Raw genomic sequence first — 17860 nt, 5'->3', positions numbered from 1 at the left:
ATATACTACCACTTTTCTAGTTATCACCATTTCTGGTAATTCTTTTAGTATGTGACCTACCAAAACGAAACCTTTACCTATGTGGCTATGTATAATAGTGTTTTGGATAGTATCTATTATGTGCACATGCGCTTGATTATCTTTGTAATTTTATTTTATTATAAAATAATTGGTTTTTACTAACCTATAACCGTTTTACTACCATATTATATATATATATATTAATAATATTATATTGCTCATTAGACATTGTAAAACATTGTCAGTTCGTGTTTTGTTCGTTTATAATTGTTTTAATTAAATACAAATAGTATATGCTAAAAATTTAAATTCGATTTTTACGATAAAAGTATAAGTTTTAATTTAATACATATTTTTTTTTAATTTTGACTACCTACACTAATAAGTAATAAATTATCTAAAAATAATAAGCTAATAAACTTAATAATATATGTTTATAGTGTATTATAAAGCATTTGATTTTTTATTAAATAAATAAAAAAATGTTGGTACCTAATATGTCATTATTTGAAATACGGGTAGATCACGCGGGCTCCACTTTCACCGGTATGTCACATAATAAACGATAACGATAATAATATTAATAACGCCGCCTCCGATAAAGTAATTGTGCCGACTTTTTTTTAATACACTTATAATATTATATTTATTTAATCATGGAAATGCTCAAGTTTTTTTTATATTTAATTAGCTTCAGCCGTTTGATATTGAATGTAAAACGTGTTGTTAAGATATTTAAGTCTCGAAACACGGTATAACATTTAAACAACAGCATACATTTGGATCGATAATAAATTATTAGAAAATGGTTTTATTTAGAAACTAAGACACCTATTACATAAATTAAATAAAACAACGGTTTCAAGGGTATTTTTCAGCTATTGATGTTAGTCTAATTATTAAGGTGGTTAAAAATAAAGTAGGTACCTACCTAAATTAAAAAAATATAATATTAGTTCTTAAGAATGTAGTATTATTCATTATTTGCATAATTTTAATTAATATTTACGCAGAAAGAACAAAATATTTTAAGATAAAATCAGTAAATGAAAATGTTTATATGTTATAGGTTCGATCATGTTCCATGTGCGACGGAGGCCGGCCGATTACCATCCTAGAAAACGGAAAAAGAAACCGACACACAAGTGGAACCAACAAAACAGCACTAGTGAAATGTTGGAATACCGTTATGAGGACGGTTTGGATAGATTACCATTCTTTTTAGAGCTTAATGCTGGTCAGTATTCTATATATTTTAATATGTATAGGTAATAGGTACCTATAGTTATTTTATTTTTGTAATTCTAAGAAATAAAACTTAACAAAAAAAACCTTATAAATTATTTTTTTCCGCATCGATCGCGAAAGCTTTACCATGAATTGCTTCGTTAATTGGACCTGTCAACTGGATGAAACACTTCGGTATATTATAAAAGTGACCTCGACCGTCACTTTATCTGAAATTAATATTGATAATTTAAAACTTGCCTATAAACGCGTATTACATGAAATTATATGAGAATAGGATTTTAATACTTTAAATATATTTTTACGAGAAATGTTATTCGATTATTGTTGAGTTTAGTATTTTTTTTTTTTAACAAATTCCGTGCGTTTGTGTCTATTGTTGTTATTATAATAATATTATCGTTTTGTACAATGTACAATCTTGGTCGTTAATAATATCGTGTATGTTATGTTTGCCATTGAAAAAGCGTATTCGTACATATCATTCTTAATAATGTAATTTATGTAATAATTTAATATTTGTATCCGTACGTACGTATGTATGTATGTATGTATGTATGTATGTATGTATGTATGTATGTATGTATGTATGTATATATATATGTATGTATGTATGTATGTATGTATGTATGTATGTATGTATGTATGTATGTATGTATGTATGTATGTATGTATGTATGTATGTATGTATGTGTGTGTGTATGTACTCGTATGACATTAATTATTTAAACCACAAATAATATATATTTTTGAACGCTTATTATTTGTTTGAACAATTAAAAAAAAAATCATGCAGTGAAAGGTGAAATAGTATCGTGTACACTAGATATATTGTTATCTATATTTATCTTCTTGCAGACGGTATGGAAATGGTGAATCCCAAACGGTACCGAATTCATCCCAACGTGACTGAAGTGGGCTGTGAGAGACAGAATCAACCTAGTAATGCTCAATGTCTTCAACTCAACGGTCCCAACATCCAACCCCGACATTGCGTAATTGCGCACACAGAGGGCATTGTTACCGTGACGCCTTGTAGCAGAGACGCGGAGACGTATGTCGGTGGGCAAAGGATATTCGAGACCACTATACTTCAGGTTAGTTTTTGTGTATAGTGTGTATATTATATCTTTGCAGTGGTGGTCAGATTAGGAGATAGTCTCGGTGAGCAGCAAGTTATGCAGGTGTTAAGAGATAAACAAAGAAAACTTATCGCATGTATTAATTTTAATATAATATCTCCTAAAGGCTAACTATAACTACCGAACTATAAAAGTATAAACTATTATATTATATTATATTATTTTGTATTTGCTTTGGTTAGTCCTATGATCTTATACTATTGTCAAACAATATAATTTTATTTTTATGATATTTATGAAAGACATTAGAACGAATTATTTAGGATAATATGAGTGAACTGGGAACAAATATTCAGGGATGATATGTTTTAGAACTCGGGGTAATATGATAGCCCACTTAGAACCTAGGTGATTTGTTTCTACGAATTGAGACGAACCAAGTAAACACTAATATTTCGAACCACGCATTGGCCACCATCAATGGATACACATAGTCGAGGAGTTACTAAAGTTGTTTAAAATAATAAAAATGATTGTTTTTTTTTTTTTCCGGTATAGAATGGGTCAATAGTGAAATTCGGACGACTGAACAATCTTAGATTCTTGGATCCATGTTACGACGAACGGCCGCGACCTCGTAACAATTCCCTGCGAAACGTTCAAGACTACTACGATAGGTAAATAATAAATATTATAATTTCGTCCACAGACGCAATCGTCTGTTACACCTCGATTATACTTCACTATTTTATAAATTTTAATTGCTTGATATTTATTTTTTTGCACGTGCGTTTGGTTTTTAGTTCATTATTATTATTTTTTTTTGTTTGTTTTTGTTTTTTCTAACACTTAATTAGTGGGTCGGTAGACAACACTCAGCACTCAGCTGTTATGCAACAAAACTTTGAAACAACTTTTGACGTGGACGGTAATATTGAAACGCGCTCCACTTCTAGCCAAGGAAATAAAGATGACACTAGATCACAAAGATCGATCACAAGCAGCCGTGATGGCAATCGGTATTATTATTTTTAAATTACACTACCTATACTCATTATTATTGACTAATGACGATATTGGCTGATAATAATATCATGCGTGTATACTTAGTACAATATATTTGTGTTCAGTGGCATTCAACAGTTATGTATAATAAAGTATTTTTAAATGTTATTGACATAATTTTAGATTGTCTGCTGTATATGGTCGTACTAGCACTGCCCCGGTAGCAGACAACATTTTACCTTGCGTCCTAGAAGTACGAGAAGAGACTGAAGAAGCGTGGATCCATGCGGTCACCATGGACGTTGATCCGTCGACGTTGACGTTCAAACACGCTCCCGCTTATTGTCTGTACCTATTGGCTAGGTATAGGGCGTCGACTTCGTATCGACCTGACGTCACACCGATGGAACGAGCTAATCGTTTATCATTGACTTTCGCTAAAGTCGCTACTATACTATATACTATGATACAGGTAAGTGCTTACATCTAATGTCCATGTCTAAATTGGTATTTTATTGTTTAAATAATACAATGGGGACAATTTTGTTATCTAGGGAAAACAAAATGATTTGACTTTACTGTCATTTTGGCTCGCCATCGTTACTGAATTACGACAATTTTTACATAGCGATCGCCATTTGTCTAATTTTTTAACAGAGACCATTGAAATGCTACATGACACACAGCAAGCGGCTATGCGGTAGTTAATTGTTTTAATATAATTTCGTAAAAGAATTTCGTATTAATTTTTTTTTATATTTATCAGATTTATTGTCGAGTGTATACTGGAAGAACTGATGTCCGTGTTGCCCGATCTTTTTGCAGATAATGCGGATGCCGATAATGAACATTTACCCGCTAATTCGGTTCGTTGTATTTATTTTTTATTTATATTAAATCATCGTTTGTTAGTTGTCGATCTAACGCCATATTTGTTTTTTATTTTAACTTTTAACTAATCTATACAATCGACACAAGTATAGTGTATTGTACTGTAATAATTTGACTTTTGCCGTTTACACAGATCGTCAGTAAACTTGGTACGATGATGACCACACTTCGCGAAGGCCGTGTGAACGCGTCTCTAACCATTCAAGTATACAATCAAGTATTTAGATTCATCAACGCTTGGGCGTTTAATCGCCTGATCACCGCTGATACGAGTTACTACACACGCGCGTGGGGTGCGCGTTTAAAGTCGCGTATAGGTCGTTTGCAGGCGTGGGCCGAAAGACAGGGTTTAGAAGTTTCTGCCGACTGTCAATTGGCGTTGATTTCGCAAGCTGCGGACTTGCTGCACGTGAGTGATAGATATACTTGTTGAACGAGCCACAGGACTGCTGCATAATATTAATCTTTTACTCGTCGTTATTGTCTAGGCTCCAAAATATACCGGTGAAGATTTGGCAAGTATCACTTCTACGTGTTTCAAGCTTAATTCGCTCCAGCTCAAAGCACTGTTAGTTAAATACCAACCAGCACCCGACGAACCGAGACTACCTCATGAACTCATTGACAATGTTGTTCGGGTAACAGTTTAATATTATAATATATTTAATTATATCTTGACTTACTATTTTACCGCAACTTTCTTAAGCGAATTCCATACCCAAAGAAAACATTTATATTATCGTACTCGACTAATTAGTTTTTGTTTTTTTTATAGGTTGCTGAAAATTTGGCCGATGAACTGGCCCGGTCTGACGGCCGTGAGATACGGCTGGAGGAAGAAGACGAACTCATGATCACATTTGTACAGCCTGAAGAAGGGTTCAGCTACGAGGTGGCTAGAGGCGTACCCCCAGGTCTCATTGAATTTATTCAACCTCTCCAACAAGCCGGTATGTGTCGCCTGACACTTCACTCAAACGCGTCTGGACTGTGGACCGTCTATTTTTTGCCAAATGTAATATTCAATACATTTGTTTATACCAAAATAATTATATACATCAAATATATTATAATCGATTGTTTAAATTTCTAATAGGCCCGAAGTCCGAGTGCGTTAAGTAATAGGAGTGGTGGTTATGCTATGCAAGCACCTGAACCGGACGTACAAACAATACGGTTGCACAAGTCCAACAACGGAATGGGCTTGAGCATTGTGGCGGCAAAAGTAAGTCACTGTGTGTATGATTTGAAGTAGCGTATGGTATTAAGTATTTTTGTTTAACCGTTATTTTCAGGGCGCTGGCCAAGAACGATTAGGCATTTACATCAAATCTGTAGTGAAAGGAGGCGCCGCGGACGCAGTAAGTGTATTAATAATACTATTTTGATTTAATATCTGTAATTCATCGCTAATATTAATTAAATGTTGTTATTAATTTTTATTAGGATGGAAGACTTCAGGCCGGCGATCAGCTTTTAAAAGTTGACGGACAAAGTCTTGTCGGTATCACTCAAGAAAAGTAAGTAACATAATTTTTTCTAAATTTCCATAAATAATTTTAAATTATTAATTCAGGGCAGCGGAGTATTTGGTACGCACAGGACCAATAGTGTCATTAGAAGTAGCCAAACAAGGTGCTATACACCATGGTCTGGCTACGTTACTTTCTCAGCCATCTCCTGTCATGACTAGAGGTAAGATATAAAACACAATTATTTATATATATAATTTCATTAATATTTTATTGTATAACATGAGAATGTTGTTGTATAACCGGGATGTTGATAAAAATGCTTTTGTTGGTGATTTGTGAACAAACCCGTCGAGACGATTAATCGATTAAAACTACTATTTCCACTTCTACTAATGATTTGTTTTTCATATCTATGACTAACTTGCTTAATATAAATCGACACATGTTATCGTGAGTCGATCGCTTTCTATAAATCATTCTCGTGTAACGTTAGAAAAAGCAAAATAAATGACTCGGCGCGCATTTCTTTCGACTAAAGAAACCTCTACTAAAATGAAATATAGAAATATCATTAGAAGGCCGACCGTGTAATATATATTTACGACTAAAAATCATCCGTTGTTAGATTCCGTCCGTAGGGAAAGGCCAATATCTGATTATCAGCCCCGCGTGAAAGCAAAAATCCCGCAAGGCAGTTTATCGATGCATGACATACACGAATGTAGCGACGAAGAGGTGATAACTACTTGGATGACGGACGTGCTATCTTTATCAGGTGAATTGTGTGTGGGTTATAGGTGTTGGTGGTGGTGGTGGTGGTATTGCAGGTAGAACAAATGTAGCGTGCTGCAGGGATCCCACGCAACCTCGCTTTGGGCACATGCCCTCTTGCAAACCCCCGTCGGATTATCTATCAGTGCCGGACGTTCGTAAGAAATGCTATAAAATACCACCGGAAAACGAGCTGTGCTTGTGCGAGGACATCTTTCAACAACACCAGGCCAAGCTGATCAACTGTGACGTGGAGGACGCTAACGCTGTCGAGTCATACAAAGACCCAGATTTCGATTCCAATGAAAATGTGTGTGATGGTATAGTCAATAATGAGTGTTGTTACGGTGAAGGCGGCGGTGGCGATAACTGCACCGAAGGCGAATCGCTCAAGTCGTCTACTTCGTCGTCGTCGTCACCGTCCGTCATAAGTGCCAAAAACGAACGAAATAATGGTGCCGTGGAAGAAAGCCGGGACAAGCTTACGTCTGAAGAACGGGACAAAGTGCTCCGTGAACTCGAAGACATCGTAACGGGAAATTTCCTGACCAAAGTTCGACGGTTCAGCCAAGACGTTCATTCGGATTCTTCTGCGGGTGACGACCATCGCTTTGGTTGTGCTGGCCAGTTGCAGTTGACTTCCGCCGCAGCCGCGGCCAGACTACGTGGTAAACGATCCAGTTCATTGGACACAGACGAGATCGTCAACTACGGTAAAGTGGCTGAGCTAACCCGGAGGTTCTCCAGGTTGGGTGAGATCGGCGTGATCACACCCCGACACTACAGGTCCGAACCAGATTTTTTCGGCGAGTCTGCGACTTCTGACCGTCACTTTCGTCATCATCATCGCGAAAACGATTTTTCGTTGTCCTCGTCATTGTCGTCCGATGGTGGAATTGGCGTTGGTGGTGTTGATGTTACTAGTAGTGGTGATGATTATGAAGTGGTCCGTCAACCTATCCGAATGGTGTTCATACGGCCTATGAGCGTCAGTGACGATAGACTGAATAACAGGAGCGGTGGCGTCGTGTTGACCGAAGTGACGAGTGACGGCGAAACCGACGTGCATCAGCAACAGCAACGTACTTTGTCGAACGCCACGCAAAACCGGCGACGGTCTTTTAGGAAGAGCGTTGCATTCGACAGTTCCTTGAGTTCAATCGATGGCAGTGGTGGTGTCGACTGTGCCTGTGGCGACGATGCAGCAGTGACCCGTTACCATCGGCTGAAGGGCGGATGCCAGCAACCACAGACCAATCTTAACTGGCAACCGGCAGCAGCTGATCAACGAGCCGCCACCGTAAATTACAGCAAGAGCTCGGACACAGTGTCCGTGTCAAAGTTTTGCCGGTCTCACAGGCGATACTCAAGTGTGGACGTGTACGACCAAGTGAAAAACGTTGTGTTTCTAGACGTAGAGAAAACGGAAAAAGAGTTTCGGGACGGACTACTAGCGGAGAAAAACAGGCGGCGAGAAGCCATCCGGGATTATATGGCCAATAAGGAGCTACTGTTGATGAAGATGAAGTCAGCTAGTGTGGGAGGTGTGCTGCGTTGGAACCAAGAGCATCAGGATACGCTCTTGGACGACGAAGAACCACCGCAGTCGCACGACTCTGACGGCGGATCGTCCGATTCGTCATCTTCGCTTCCGCCGCCCAAGGACGGGCTACGGAGAGTTCTCCGCACCGGATTAAAAGGCAGGCGGATTAGGAGGTTAAGAAAGTTAGAATCGAGAAGTAGCGGCTTCGCGTTGGCAGACCTCTGGCGCGTCGTCGGTAATAAAGACATACCGGCGCCGTCGTCGTCATCGTCACAACACAGTGCTGCAGGTTGTTGTTCGTCTGCAGAACCACCCGATAATCATAATAATTCGCTGTGAGCACTGAAATACACACTTGTAACAAAAAAAAGCTGTACATATAGAAGAACGAACGAACGAAAAAAAAAATTCCGCTAGCTTTTGCTTATTTTGTAGTCATAGTACTTCGGCTATATGGCTTTGCTTGGTGTGTAACTTTTGTATTGCGTTGTTGTATTTTTATGTAGCCGTATCTTAGAACTCAGTAGTTGGTATACAACATAGTGTAGAACTGTTAAATTACCTTCGCACTGGCGCGTAGCAAAAAATTCCCACGGGAGGAGTCTTGTGAAGGAATAATCGTTAAATTAAAAATTCGGAGAAAGAATTTACTAAGTATATATATATCGCCTTTCTAGGTCAAAATTTAAGTAAAACTTCGCTTACTGCTTAATTGAAATAAGAAATCTATGTATTAAAGTACTATAGTACTATGGTACTATAGTATAATCTTTGTCTATGTCAATTATTTTTACGAGATAAAATCATCTATGAAAATATTATCAATCAATTAATTGTTTAAATTGTTACTGCATTTTTTTAAATATTAAAATTATTTCAGTTGTAATTTCTAGGTTTATAAATATTTTAAGTTTTAGTGTTATATTTTACACGTAAGCATTTTACTTTCTTAATAATAACGAATTAATATGTTTTGATTAAATATCGATCGTGTCGTATAGTAAATACGTTTATCGTGTCATGAATGTATACATTTAAAATCGTTTGCATAGCAAATATATTTATTTTTTTTTCCCCACAGCCGTTGCCTGATATTTATCGTGTGTTTTTTTATTGTGTGGGTAACTATTTTTTATATTCGACGCTAAACAATGAATTTTGAAATTACGGTTGCACCGAAAAGATTTCCCGTCCAAAACAAAACTAAAAAATGATGAATTTCGCAGTGGTAATTAAAAAAAAACATTTTCAAGTTGTATAAAACAAATAAAAATAAATGAACGATTATAAACAAAAACAAAAATTATAGCGAATTCCGTATTTCGTAAAGTTTTAACGAACAATCTTAAATCATCGCGACCGCCTCGCAAAGAATAATCACCTTGAATTTTTATTCTTGATAAAACCATGAAAAGTAATTAATAAATCATACTAATTAGTATTTGTGTATATGTAAAGCGAACTTGGCGAATTGCAAAATACATATTTATTCATACAATATTCCCCCCGAACAATTTATCTATTCTTGCAAATTTTATATTTTGTAATGATTGGAATAGTAAAAATTAAAATTCACTTGTAACATTTAGTGCCTAAAATCTAAAATATGCAATAGGATATTTGAATAATATTTATATAATTTAATCAATTTATTATTATGTTTCGTTGTTTCGTTTTGCATTTGCTGAGTATAATAATTAATAACCTTACCAACTGCATGTAATTATATAGTTTTTGAAACAAAAAAGATTTTGTTTAAAAGTTTAAAAACTACACTTTTTTAAAAAAAATTTTTTATAAATACACCATGATGGGAACGGGACATTTTGTGATCTTGGGATGATTGTATAGAGTGAAATCAAATAATGTTATTGGGTTTATACAATACACAGCAGGGAATTATTAATAAATTATACACTATCAATTTCAATATAAGTATAAGGTAAATCACTATTAAGAAATTGTATTAATTTATCGAACAGTAGGTTCATTCAAAACCACAATACAATATTATTTATGTATGCAAATGCAATGGATATGTTTATAAATAAAAAGATAATTTAAATAAATTTATAATTTACACAATGTCAGATAATATCCAAGGCATTATATGTCGTTTTCTATGTGGAGTGAAAATGTCTTATCATATTGCGTTTAAATAATTATTTTGTTGAATGATTGAAACACAAATCACAATTTTATCTCGCACAGTACACTTAATATTTATTATTTTTTGTGTATCTATTTACCTACCTAAACTTTAAGTGTACCTATCTTAATTTTCATATTTTTTTATCATCTTTATTTTTTTTATGGCTGTTATGTTAATGAAAGTTTTACGTGACTTGTATGTTTATTTATTTATTATATTTGTATCATAAACTTATTAATCTATTTATTCATAGTTTTGGTATGTTAATTTTTTAATTTTCAAGGAATGAAACATTTTATAAAGTATTATAGTTAAATAATAGTTTTGGTGTTTTCTTGTCTTTTAAATTTATATATTACGACTGATCCATTTATAAGTTTTTATTTAGTTTTTTTTTTTTTGGTTTGGAGAATTTGCAATTAGGTTTGTCATTTAAAAACATTTTATTTAACTTCAGATATCATACAATTCAATATTATCTTCTACTCAAAAATCGGAATAGTTATAATATATAACAGCCAATTATGTATTATTATAGGTTTGATTTTTTTTATTATAATACATTTTTAACAATTTTAATTGCATTAAAGGGGCCGCCACACTAACATTTGTTTTCTCTGTCTACCTTCCCGATAATATAGGAATAAAAATATTCCGTATTTCTACGATTATGGCCGGATACATTTTTAATATTTATATTTTTTATAAATGTAAACATGTTTTAATTTAAAATAATTTTGATTATTTTTAACCATTAATAACTTATTAAAAAATGTAAATATTAAAAATCTATCCGGCCAATACACAAGAAATATTCTTCTTTATAAAATATATAATGAGTGCCTTTGCCCTAAATTGAACCAGAAAGTCGTAATCGTGGGAATACGGAATATCTTTGTTCTTATATTATGTGGGAGATAAACAGAGAAAACAAATGTTGGTGTAGCGGCCCCTTAATGGTTCTAATTTTTTAAGTTCAGGGACCTTTAAAATTGACTTCTTAAATATTACATTTATTAAGTATTGTCGTTTAAATAATATGTACTCTTACTGATTTGTTTTTATTTGATAAAATTGGAAAAGCTGAATGTATGTAGTCTTGCATTGATTGTTATTATTTATTGAATGTTTATTTTATTTAGTTGAATGCTTAGTCAAATTATATTTTTCAAGTTAAGTATGAGATGATAATTTGTATTGTTTTTAAACTAGGTCCTCGTCGTATGAGCGAACGGGACTTACCGTCTCGGGTGTTGAGCGAACAACAAAACATCAACTCCAGAGGTCCACCACCTCACCATCTGTCACAAATTCAAAGTTCGAAATCCGTCCCTTCTCTTCACAGTAAGTTTTTTTCTAAATTTAAATATTATATATAACTGATCATTTTTAAGTTATTGATATATTTTTAATATACCTACATTTTTTTTTACAGGCGTTGAAGGGGCTAGCACATCCGTACCTCCCGTAGTCGGTAGACCACCAACTCAACACGAAGTATTTAATCCTGGATACAATCGCACTTCAACTACATATAATCTTCATCAACAAAATACACTTAGATCTCGGTAAAAACTAGTTTAAAAATGTATTTTATTGCGTTTCATACTAACTTATCTACTTAATTTTTAATAAAAATCATTATGTTTTTAGGTCTAGCCAAAATCTAAATGATCCTCGTCCACATTCCCAAATGGCTATTCGTCAACCATCTAATCCGAATCTCTTAAACGGAAACTATCATCCAGAAAGATCACCATCGGTACACCCAAGTGTATATCAACCACAACAGCATCCTGCATACCAACAGCATGTACAGCAACAGCTGTTGATGCAACAACAATATAATAGTCCTACTCCAGAAACAACAAGTGAACGTTTTTATCAAAACGTTAATCAAATATACAGAAACCAAGATCAGAATGGATATGGACCGTCCGGAAAATTGCCAAGTCCACCCGATGAAAGGTGTGTTTGTTTGAGAATTCAAATGTATAAATTCAAATTAATTTTTAATATGTAAATATTTTCAGAACTCCAAATCAATTACAAAAGAGTTTTAGAGGTTCGCAATCATCATTGCAAAGCAGACAAAGTTCAGATGCCACACAACATTTGAAAGACAGACCAACATCTGCATATATATCTAATAAGGATAGTTACAATTTACAAAATCAAGTAAGAATATTGATCTTGTGTTTTTGTCTTACCAGTATCTGGTATAAATGTACTTAATACTTGTTATTAACAGGGAATGACAATGCGTTCTCAATCATCACGGGATATGTTGAGACAAGATGCAAAATTGCAAGAGATGACTGAAGAAGTTCGTAGACGTGAAATGAGATCAAGTGGAGTTATGTCTCCTCACCAATATGCCACACAACAAAGACCACCACCTAACCGTGCTCAGCCTTATCACGGTTACCAGGAAGCCAAGCCTACCCCGTACCTCGGAGATCAAATAAAATCACAACAAGATATTGTTCGTTCTCAACAATTTAATCAGCCAATGAGAGCTACAATTCCTGAGCCCATGCCACCTGCATACAGAGAATCACCACCACCACCTCCTCCACCACCAACCTCTACTCATCCATTGTACCAGACAAGTCCCCCACGTAATGAGCCTAACCGATATATGGCCAGTGGTGGTGAACCACCGAGAGGTGGTTTCTATCAAACCCCAACAGAGCCATCCAAGCAATATCCATATCAGGGAACTAATCCGTGGCAAAGAGAAGAAAAAGAAAAAGAAGCAGAACGTAGGAGAGAAGCTGCTAGAATGTGGCGTGATCAACAAATGAGTGAACTTGTTGCGCTTGGACAAAACAGAACTGTAAGCCAAGAAGAACAGTTGCGGGCTCTAAGGTTAGAGAAGGAATTCGAGCGTAGGGCTCAAGAAGAAGGAGAAGATGATGATGACGATGATCAAGTAAAATTAATAATTTTTAATGTTTAAATTTATGATATTATTTGATTATTTATAAATTTATTAAAATCAATTAAATCTTAATTTAGGAAGCAAATGAAAGAGTTCAGCAGTTGATGCGAAGTGCTCAGCAACAAAGTGATAGGAGGCCACCTGCAAATACAGTTCGGACTCCAAACAATAATTTTAGTTACATGAATGGTTCACAAAGGGGTCCACAACCTGTACCATCTAATGGGTATGCTTATATTTACTATGAATTTTAGTTAGTGCTAAGTAATAACATATTTTTTTATTATTGTTTAAAAGAATTACTGATGAAAAAGAACGTTTAAGAAGACTAAAAGAAATGAAAACAAAACAAGTGGAGATGGAAGCCATGAGAGAAGCAGAATTAAAAATCAAAAGAAAGGTTTGTTATGACGATTATAATTTATAATATAATATATATAATATATTTATATATATATTTAATTAACACCATTATTTATAAAAGGCAGAATTGAAGAATGGTATTATTATTTTATAATTTATTAATATTATTCAGTAGACATTGTTGGTAAATTATTTAAAATTTAAAATAATAATTGTATTTAGGTAATAGTGTTATTGAGGTTGCCAGTAATATTATATTTTTTAACACAACATAATATTCAATAATTATGATGAAATTATTAAAAAAAACCGACAAGATTATGTAATGAACTGTAATTATAATTTGGCGATGAATGATTAGATTACATTTTAGGAATTGGTAACGACTTCTCAACACAGTGGCGTAGCCAGGATTTTTTTTTCGGAGAATGCTGATCTATTTTTGTAAAGTACAATTTAAGATTTTTGTAGCAATTTTCATAGACCATTAAAAATTTAAATAATTTTTAAATATTTTCTTGATATTTTGGGAAGAGGGGTGGGGGCTGCGGCCCACTCAGCCCTCCCCCTGGCTATGCCACTGTCTCAACAAATATAATTTTTAGTTCGATAATAATAGGTAAAAATAAAATATTCTTTTAATTTAAAAGTATCAGAAGTTAGTTAATAGTTAGGACTAAAGAACTACAGTATAATCAAGTAAATTTGGTGACATGTTACAATTAAAACACAGACTGATAGACTAACTAAACTTGCAAAATGATTAAGTCTTTATTGCAAAATTACAAATTATATACAGGTATAATACAATTTGGTAGATATCTATACATTTGTGGATATAGTATGCTAAGCCACCAAATATGTAATAGATAGCATATTAGACAAGTACTTAATATAATTTATGATAATAATTGTACAGGTATATAGAATAAATATTAAATGCTGATATCATGATAGTCACGCTAACCCGGTTTCACATGTCTGATTTTTGTATTTCAGGAAGAAGAACTCAAGTATCAACAACAACAGCAACAGCTAATGAATCAATCGTATAATAACAATACACCTAATAGACTTAACCGTTCTGTGAATCCACCTAACAATTTATCATTGGATAATTCTGGTTATGGTTATAGTTTAGCTTCACAAGGAAGTTTACCATCTCAACGACTGGACAATTTACTGGGTGGTCCCAACAACAATGACCCACCACAGCCACCTGAGCGTGGATCTTCATATGCCATCATGAGTCAAGTGGAAACTAAAGCAACACCACCTAGACCACAAGTTCTTACATCAACACCAAATGGAGTAGTAACTACACCAAATGCAAACACCACACCTAAACGTGTATCATTCCAAGATCCAACATCAATTCCACCGTCACCTCCATCTCCAACGTTGGAAAAAATTATTGAAGATCCTGACGTAAGAATTAATTATTTATTAGTATTATCAATTATCATGTATATGTCCTAGCCTCTTCATGAAATCAATCTTTTCACGAAATGGTCACTTTTTCATGAAATTGTCTCTCCAATTTAACATTGTGTCATTTTTTCCACAATGTGGTCATTCACTTTGTGTATTGAAATACAATATTTAACGGAAATATTATAATTATTTTTTATAATAATATAGTGTATTTACTACTATTATTTATTACTTTTAAAACCAATACATATTTCGGTTTGATAAGCACTTTTACACAAACAACTTAGGAATCCCTGACCTCAAGATACAATTTGCAAAAATTTGATGTATTAACAGTGGCCAAGAAAAATTACTTATACATAAAAAAAAAATGTATAAGGAAGATATAATGCGGGGTACCTACTTACTCTAAAATAAATTTAAAATAATGATATTATAATATATTATTTTTAATATATTTGGTAGCAATGTTGTAATTTAAGAATTCAAAATTAATGGCTGCATTACAATTTCTGTATGTTTGTTTTAAAAGTAGCTTAAAATGTAACAGTTGTTCAGTTGTTGTCACAATTCATTTTCCTGCTCTAATAAATAAAAAATAATTATAATATTGTTAACTAATTAATATGATACACGAGTACTTGAAATCACTAAATAAATCTAATCAAATTTAATGTTTCCGTTAAATGTTGTATTTCAGTAGGTACACAAAGTGAACAACCACATTGTGAAAAAAATTGCACGGTGTTAAATTGGAGTGACCATTTCTTGAAATATTTTCGAATTTCACGAAGTTTAAAAAAATTGTTTTCAATTCATGAAATGGTCATCTTTTCATGAAAAGAACGATTTCATGAAGTGGTTACAACATATATATATATAAATATTTTTTTTATATATATTCAAATAATTAATAATAAATTAATACTTTCCTTTTATTTTCAATAGAATTTCATTGATCAGGCAGAAACAATGTTAGCATCACCGCGGAGTCCAGACATTCAGTTTACCAGTGGTAATACGCCAGGTGTTATTGGATCACAAGAAGTATACAGGTAAATAAAACTATTAATAAATATTTATTGAAGTATAAGTAAGAAAATTATAACTAATTTTATTGCATTTTAGGGATCCAAGACAGCGTTTATTAGCTGAGCAACAAAAACAACAAATGTCTAACAAAGCTGGTAGTACAGTGCCAGAAAAATTAAGCTTTAAAGAGAAAATGAAAATGTTTGCTATGGAAACTGGAGAAGACGGTACACCTAAAGATAAAGTAAAAATATCTAAAGCTCAACGAGAGATTGATAACTTAGGAGCTTCAAGTACACCTTTGACTAACTAAATAATAATATTATTGAAACAATAGTTCTTAGAATTGCACTTAAACATCCCATTAAAGTTTAGTACATTTTTTTTTTCATAAAGGTTTACTAAAATCTTAATTATTAATTTAAGTATTTCATTTTTTTTTTTTCATCATCATATTATATTTAATAAGTACATTTCTTAAATTTGTGATTTATTATAGTTGAATATTAAACTATAGTTTATTTTCTATTATATTGTATTGTTATATTGTTGAAAGTAATAGCGTTTAAATTATTATCGTTGAATAGTTGTACCATTGTGTTTTAATTTTAATTTTTACCGCTTTATATAAAGCATCACACTATATTTTTTCGATCATGAGTTTCGAACAATTTCAATCACTAAATTGGTTCACAAATTATTCAAGATCTACTTAGAGCAATACATTGTATACAATATATTTAAGGATTAATATTGTTATTTAAACAATCAAACATTTCATATTATTATTATTATTATTATGATCATTTTAATTACTATTTTTTTTATATATATACTTTTAATTTATTGTAAACTTTTAGTTAAATTTTTTTATTTTGTTTTAATAAATTTATTTGAGTTAAAAAGAATAGTAAAGAAATTTAAATAAAAAAAGTTATATTATATAATTATAAAATGTTGTTTGTACATTTTTGTGTAAAACGAATATAATTTCGATTTCTAAAAGTATTTTATAATATTATTATAATATTACTGTATTTACTATATTATATTATTTATTATTCATTTTTATCAATACTATTGTAATTATTATTATCAAATGTAAAAATACAACAAAATTATATATATATATACATATTATATAATATATATAAATATATTTACATAATATAGTTAATATTGTATATTTTTTTAAGAATATATCATTTTTAGTGTTTATGTTGATTTTGTTTATCATTATTGTTCCTGAATTAGCTTTAACTAATTATCATTACTTTTGATAAAGTAATGTCTATTAACTAGAATTAAAAATACCATATTGTCATATTGAAGCATATTAGATCATAAATTACTGCATTTGAAGTTAAAAATTATGTCACTTTGTAAACTACATATAATGATAATATGTTTTACTGAAATGTGATTAAATATTATAAATACTAATATGCTTATGACCGGTTTCAAAGATTTACTAGAATGTAATGAATTAAACATAGACCACTAAATCATGTTTAAGAGACCATTAACTTAATTTAAAATAAATTCATTAAATTTTTGGTGATTGTTTATGTAATTCATCATTGGTGTCTTAAATAACAACATTGTTTTCTATTTATTAAATAGTAAATAATATTAAGATTCTTTTATTATTTAAATTTTTGAAAATGTAATGACTGTAAAGATTTTATAGATTTTACAACAATGTGTTTTTTTTGGATTACCATCTTGTGAGGAAGTAAAAGGCTTTAATTTTCTTATTTTTTGGGGAAAGGACGGGAGTTTCTGGTTTGAAAATGGATCTAGTTGGTACTTTGGTGTCGGTCAAAAGTAAAAATTTCTAATATTTTGATTAATAGTTGGGATAAACTAACAGAAATTGTGAAATTTTAAGTTTTTGAG

The 17860-nt window shown here is 32.3% G+C and overlaps 1 protein-coding gene across 7 annotated transcripts in view; it reads left to right on the top strand.

The window, feature by feature from the left end:
• LOC132917779 (afadin) overlaps positions 1 to 16419 on the top strand; it is a 62122-nt gene extending 45703 nt beyond the window's left edge. For 5 of the 7 annotated variants that reach the window (XM_060978667.1, XM_060978668.1, XM_060978674.1 and 2 more), the window contains 25 exons: positions 1091 to 1258; positions 2128 to 2366; positions 2910 to 3028; positions 3209 to 3370; positions 3540 to 3828; positions 3911 to 4056; positions 4123 to 4222; positions 4381 to 4656; positions 4736 to 4885; positions 5023 to 5262; positions 5344 to 5472; positions 5543 to 5608; positions 5694 to 5767; positions 5824 to 5942; positions 6348 to 6497; positions 11401 to 11532; positions 11624 to 11756; positions 11842 to 12156; positions 12222 to 12366; positions 12440 to 13123; positions 13210 to 13358; positions 13430 to 13532; positions 14495 to 14923; positions 15878 to 15984; positions 16058 to 16419. In XM_060978667.1, the coding sequence (XP_060834650.1) occupies positions 1091 to 1258; positions 2128 to 2366; positions 2910 to 3028; positions 3209 to 3370; positions 3540 to 3828; positions 3911 to 4056; positions 4123 to 4222; positions 4381 to 4656; positions 4736 to 4885; positions 5023 to 5262; positions 5344 to 5472; positions 5543 to 5608; positions 5694 to 5767; positions 5824 to 5942; positions 6348 to 6497; positions 11401 to 11532; positions 11624 to 11756; positions 11842 to 12156; positions 12222 to 12366; positions 12440 to 13123; positions 13210 to 13358; positions 13430 to 13532; positions 14495 to 14923; positions 15878 to 15984; positions 16058 to 16274 (4841 nt within the window). In that variant the 3' untranslated portion in view covers positions 16275 to 16419. The remainder of the gene's footprint in view (positions 1 to 1090; positions 1259 to 2127; positions 2367 to 2909; positions 3029 to 3208; positions 3371 to 3539; positions 3829 to 3910; positions 4057 to 4122; positions 4223 to 4380; positions 4657 to 4735; positions 4886 to 5022; positions 5263 to 5343; positions 5473 to 5542; positions 5609 to 5693; positions 5768 to 5823; positions 5943 to 6347; positions 6498 to 11400; positions 11533 to 11623; positions 11757 to 11841; positions 12157 to 12221; positions 12367 to 12439; positions 13124 to 13209; positions 13359 to 13429; positions 13533 to 14494; positions 14924 to 15877; positions 15985 to 16057) is intronic. The other 2 variants (XM_060978671.1, XM_060978669.1) reach the window with 2 other exon arrangements.
• The last annotated feature ends 1441 nt before the right edge of the window (positions 16420 to 17860 follow it).

The sequence above is a fragment of the Rhopalosiphum padi genome, chromosome 1, assembly GCF_020882245.1.
Source record: "Rhopalosiphum padi isolate XX-2018 chromosome 1, ASM2088224v1, whole genome shotgun sequence".
Classification (NCBI taxonomy): Eukaryota; Metazoa; Arthropoda; class Insecta; order Hemiptera; family Aphididae; genus Rhopalosiphum; species Rhopalosiphum padi.
Note: the sequence above shows the minus strand (reverse complement) of the source record. Positions and strands in the feature narration are given on the sequence as shown.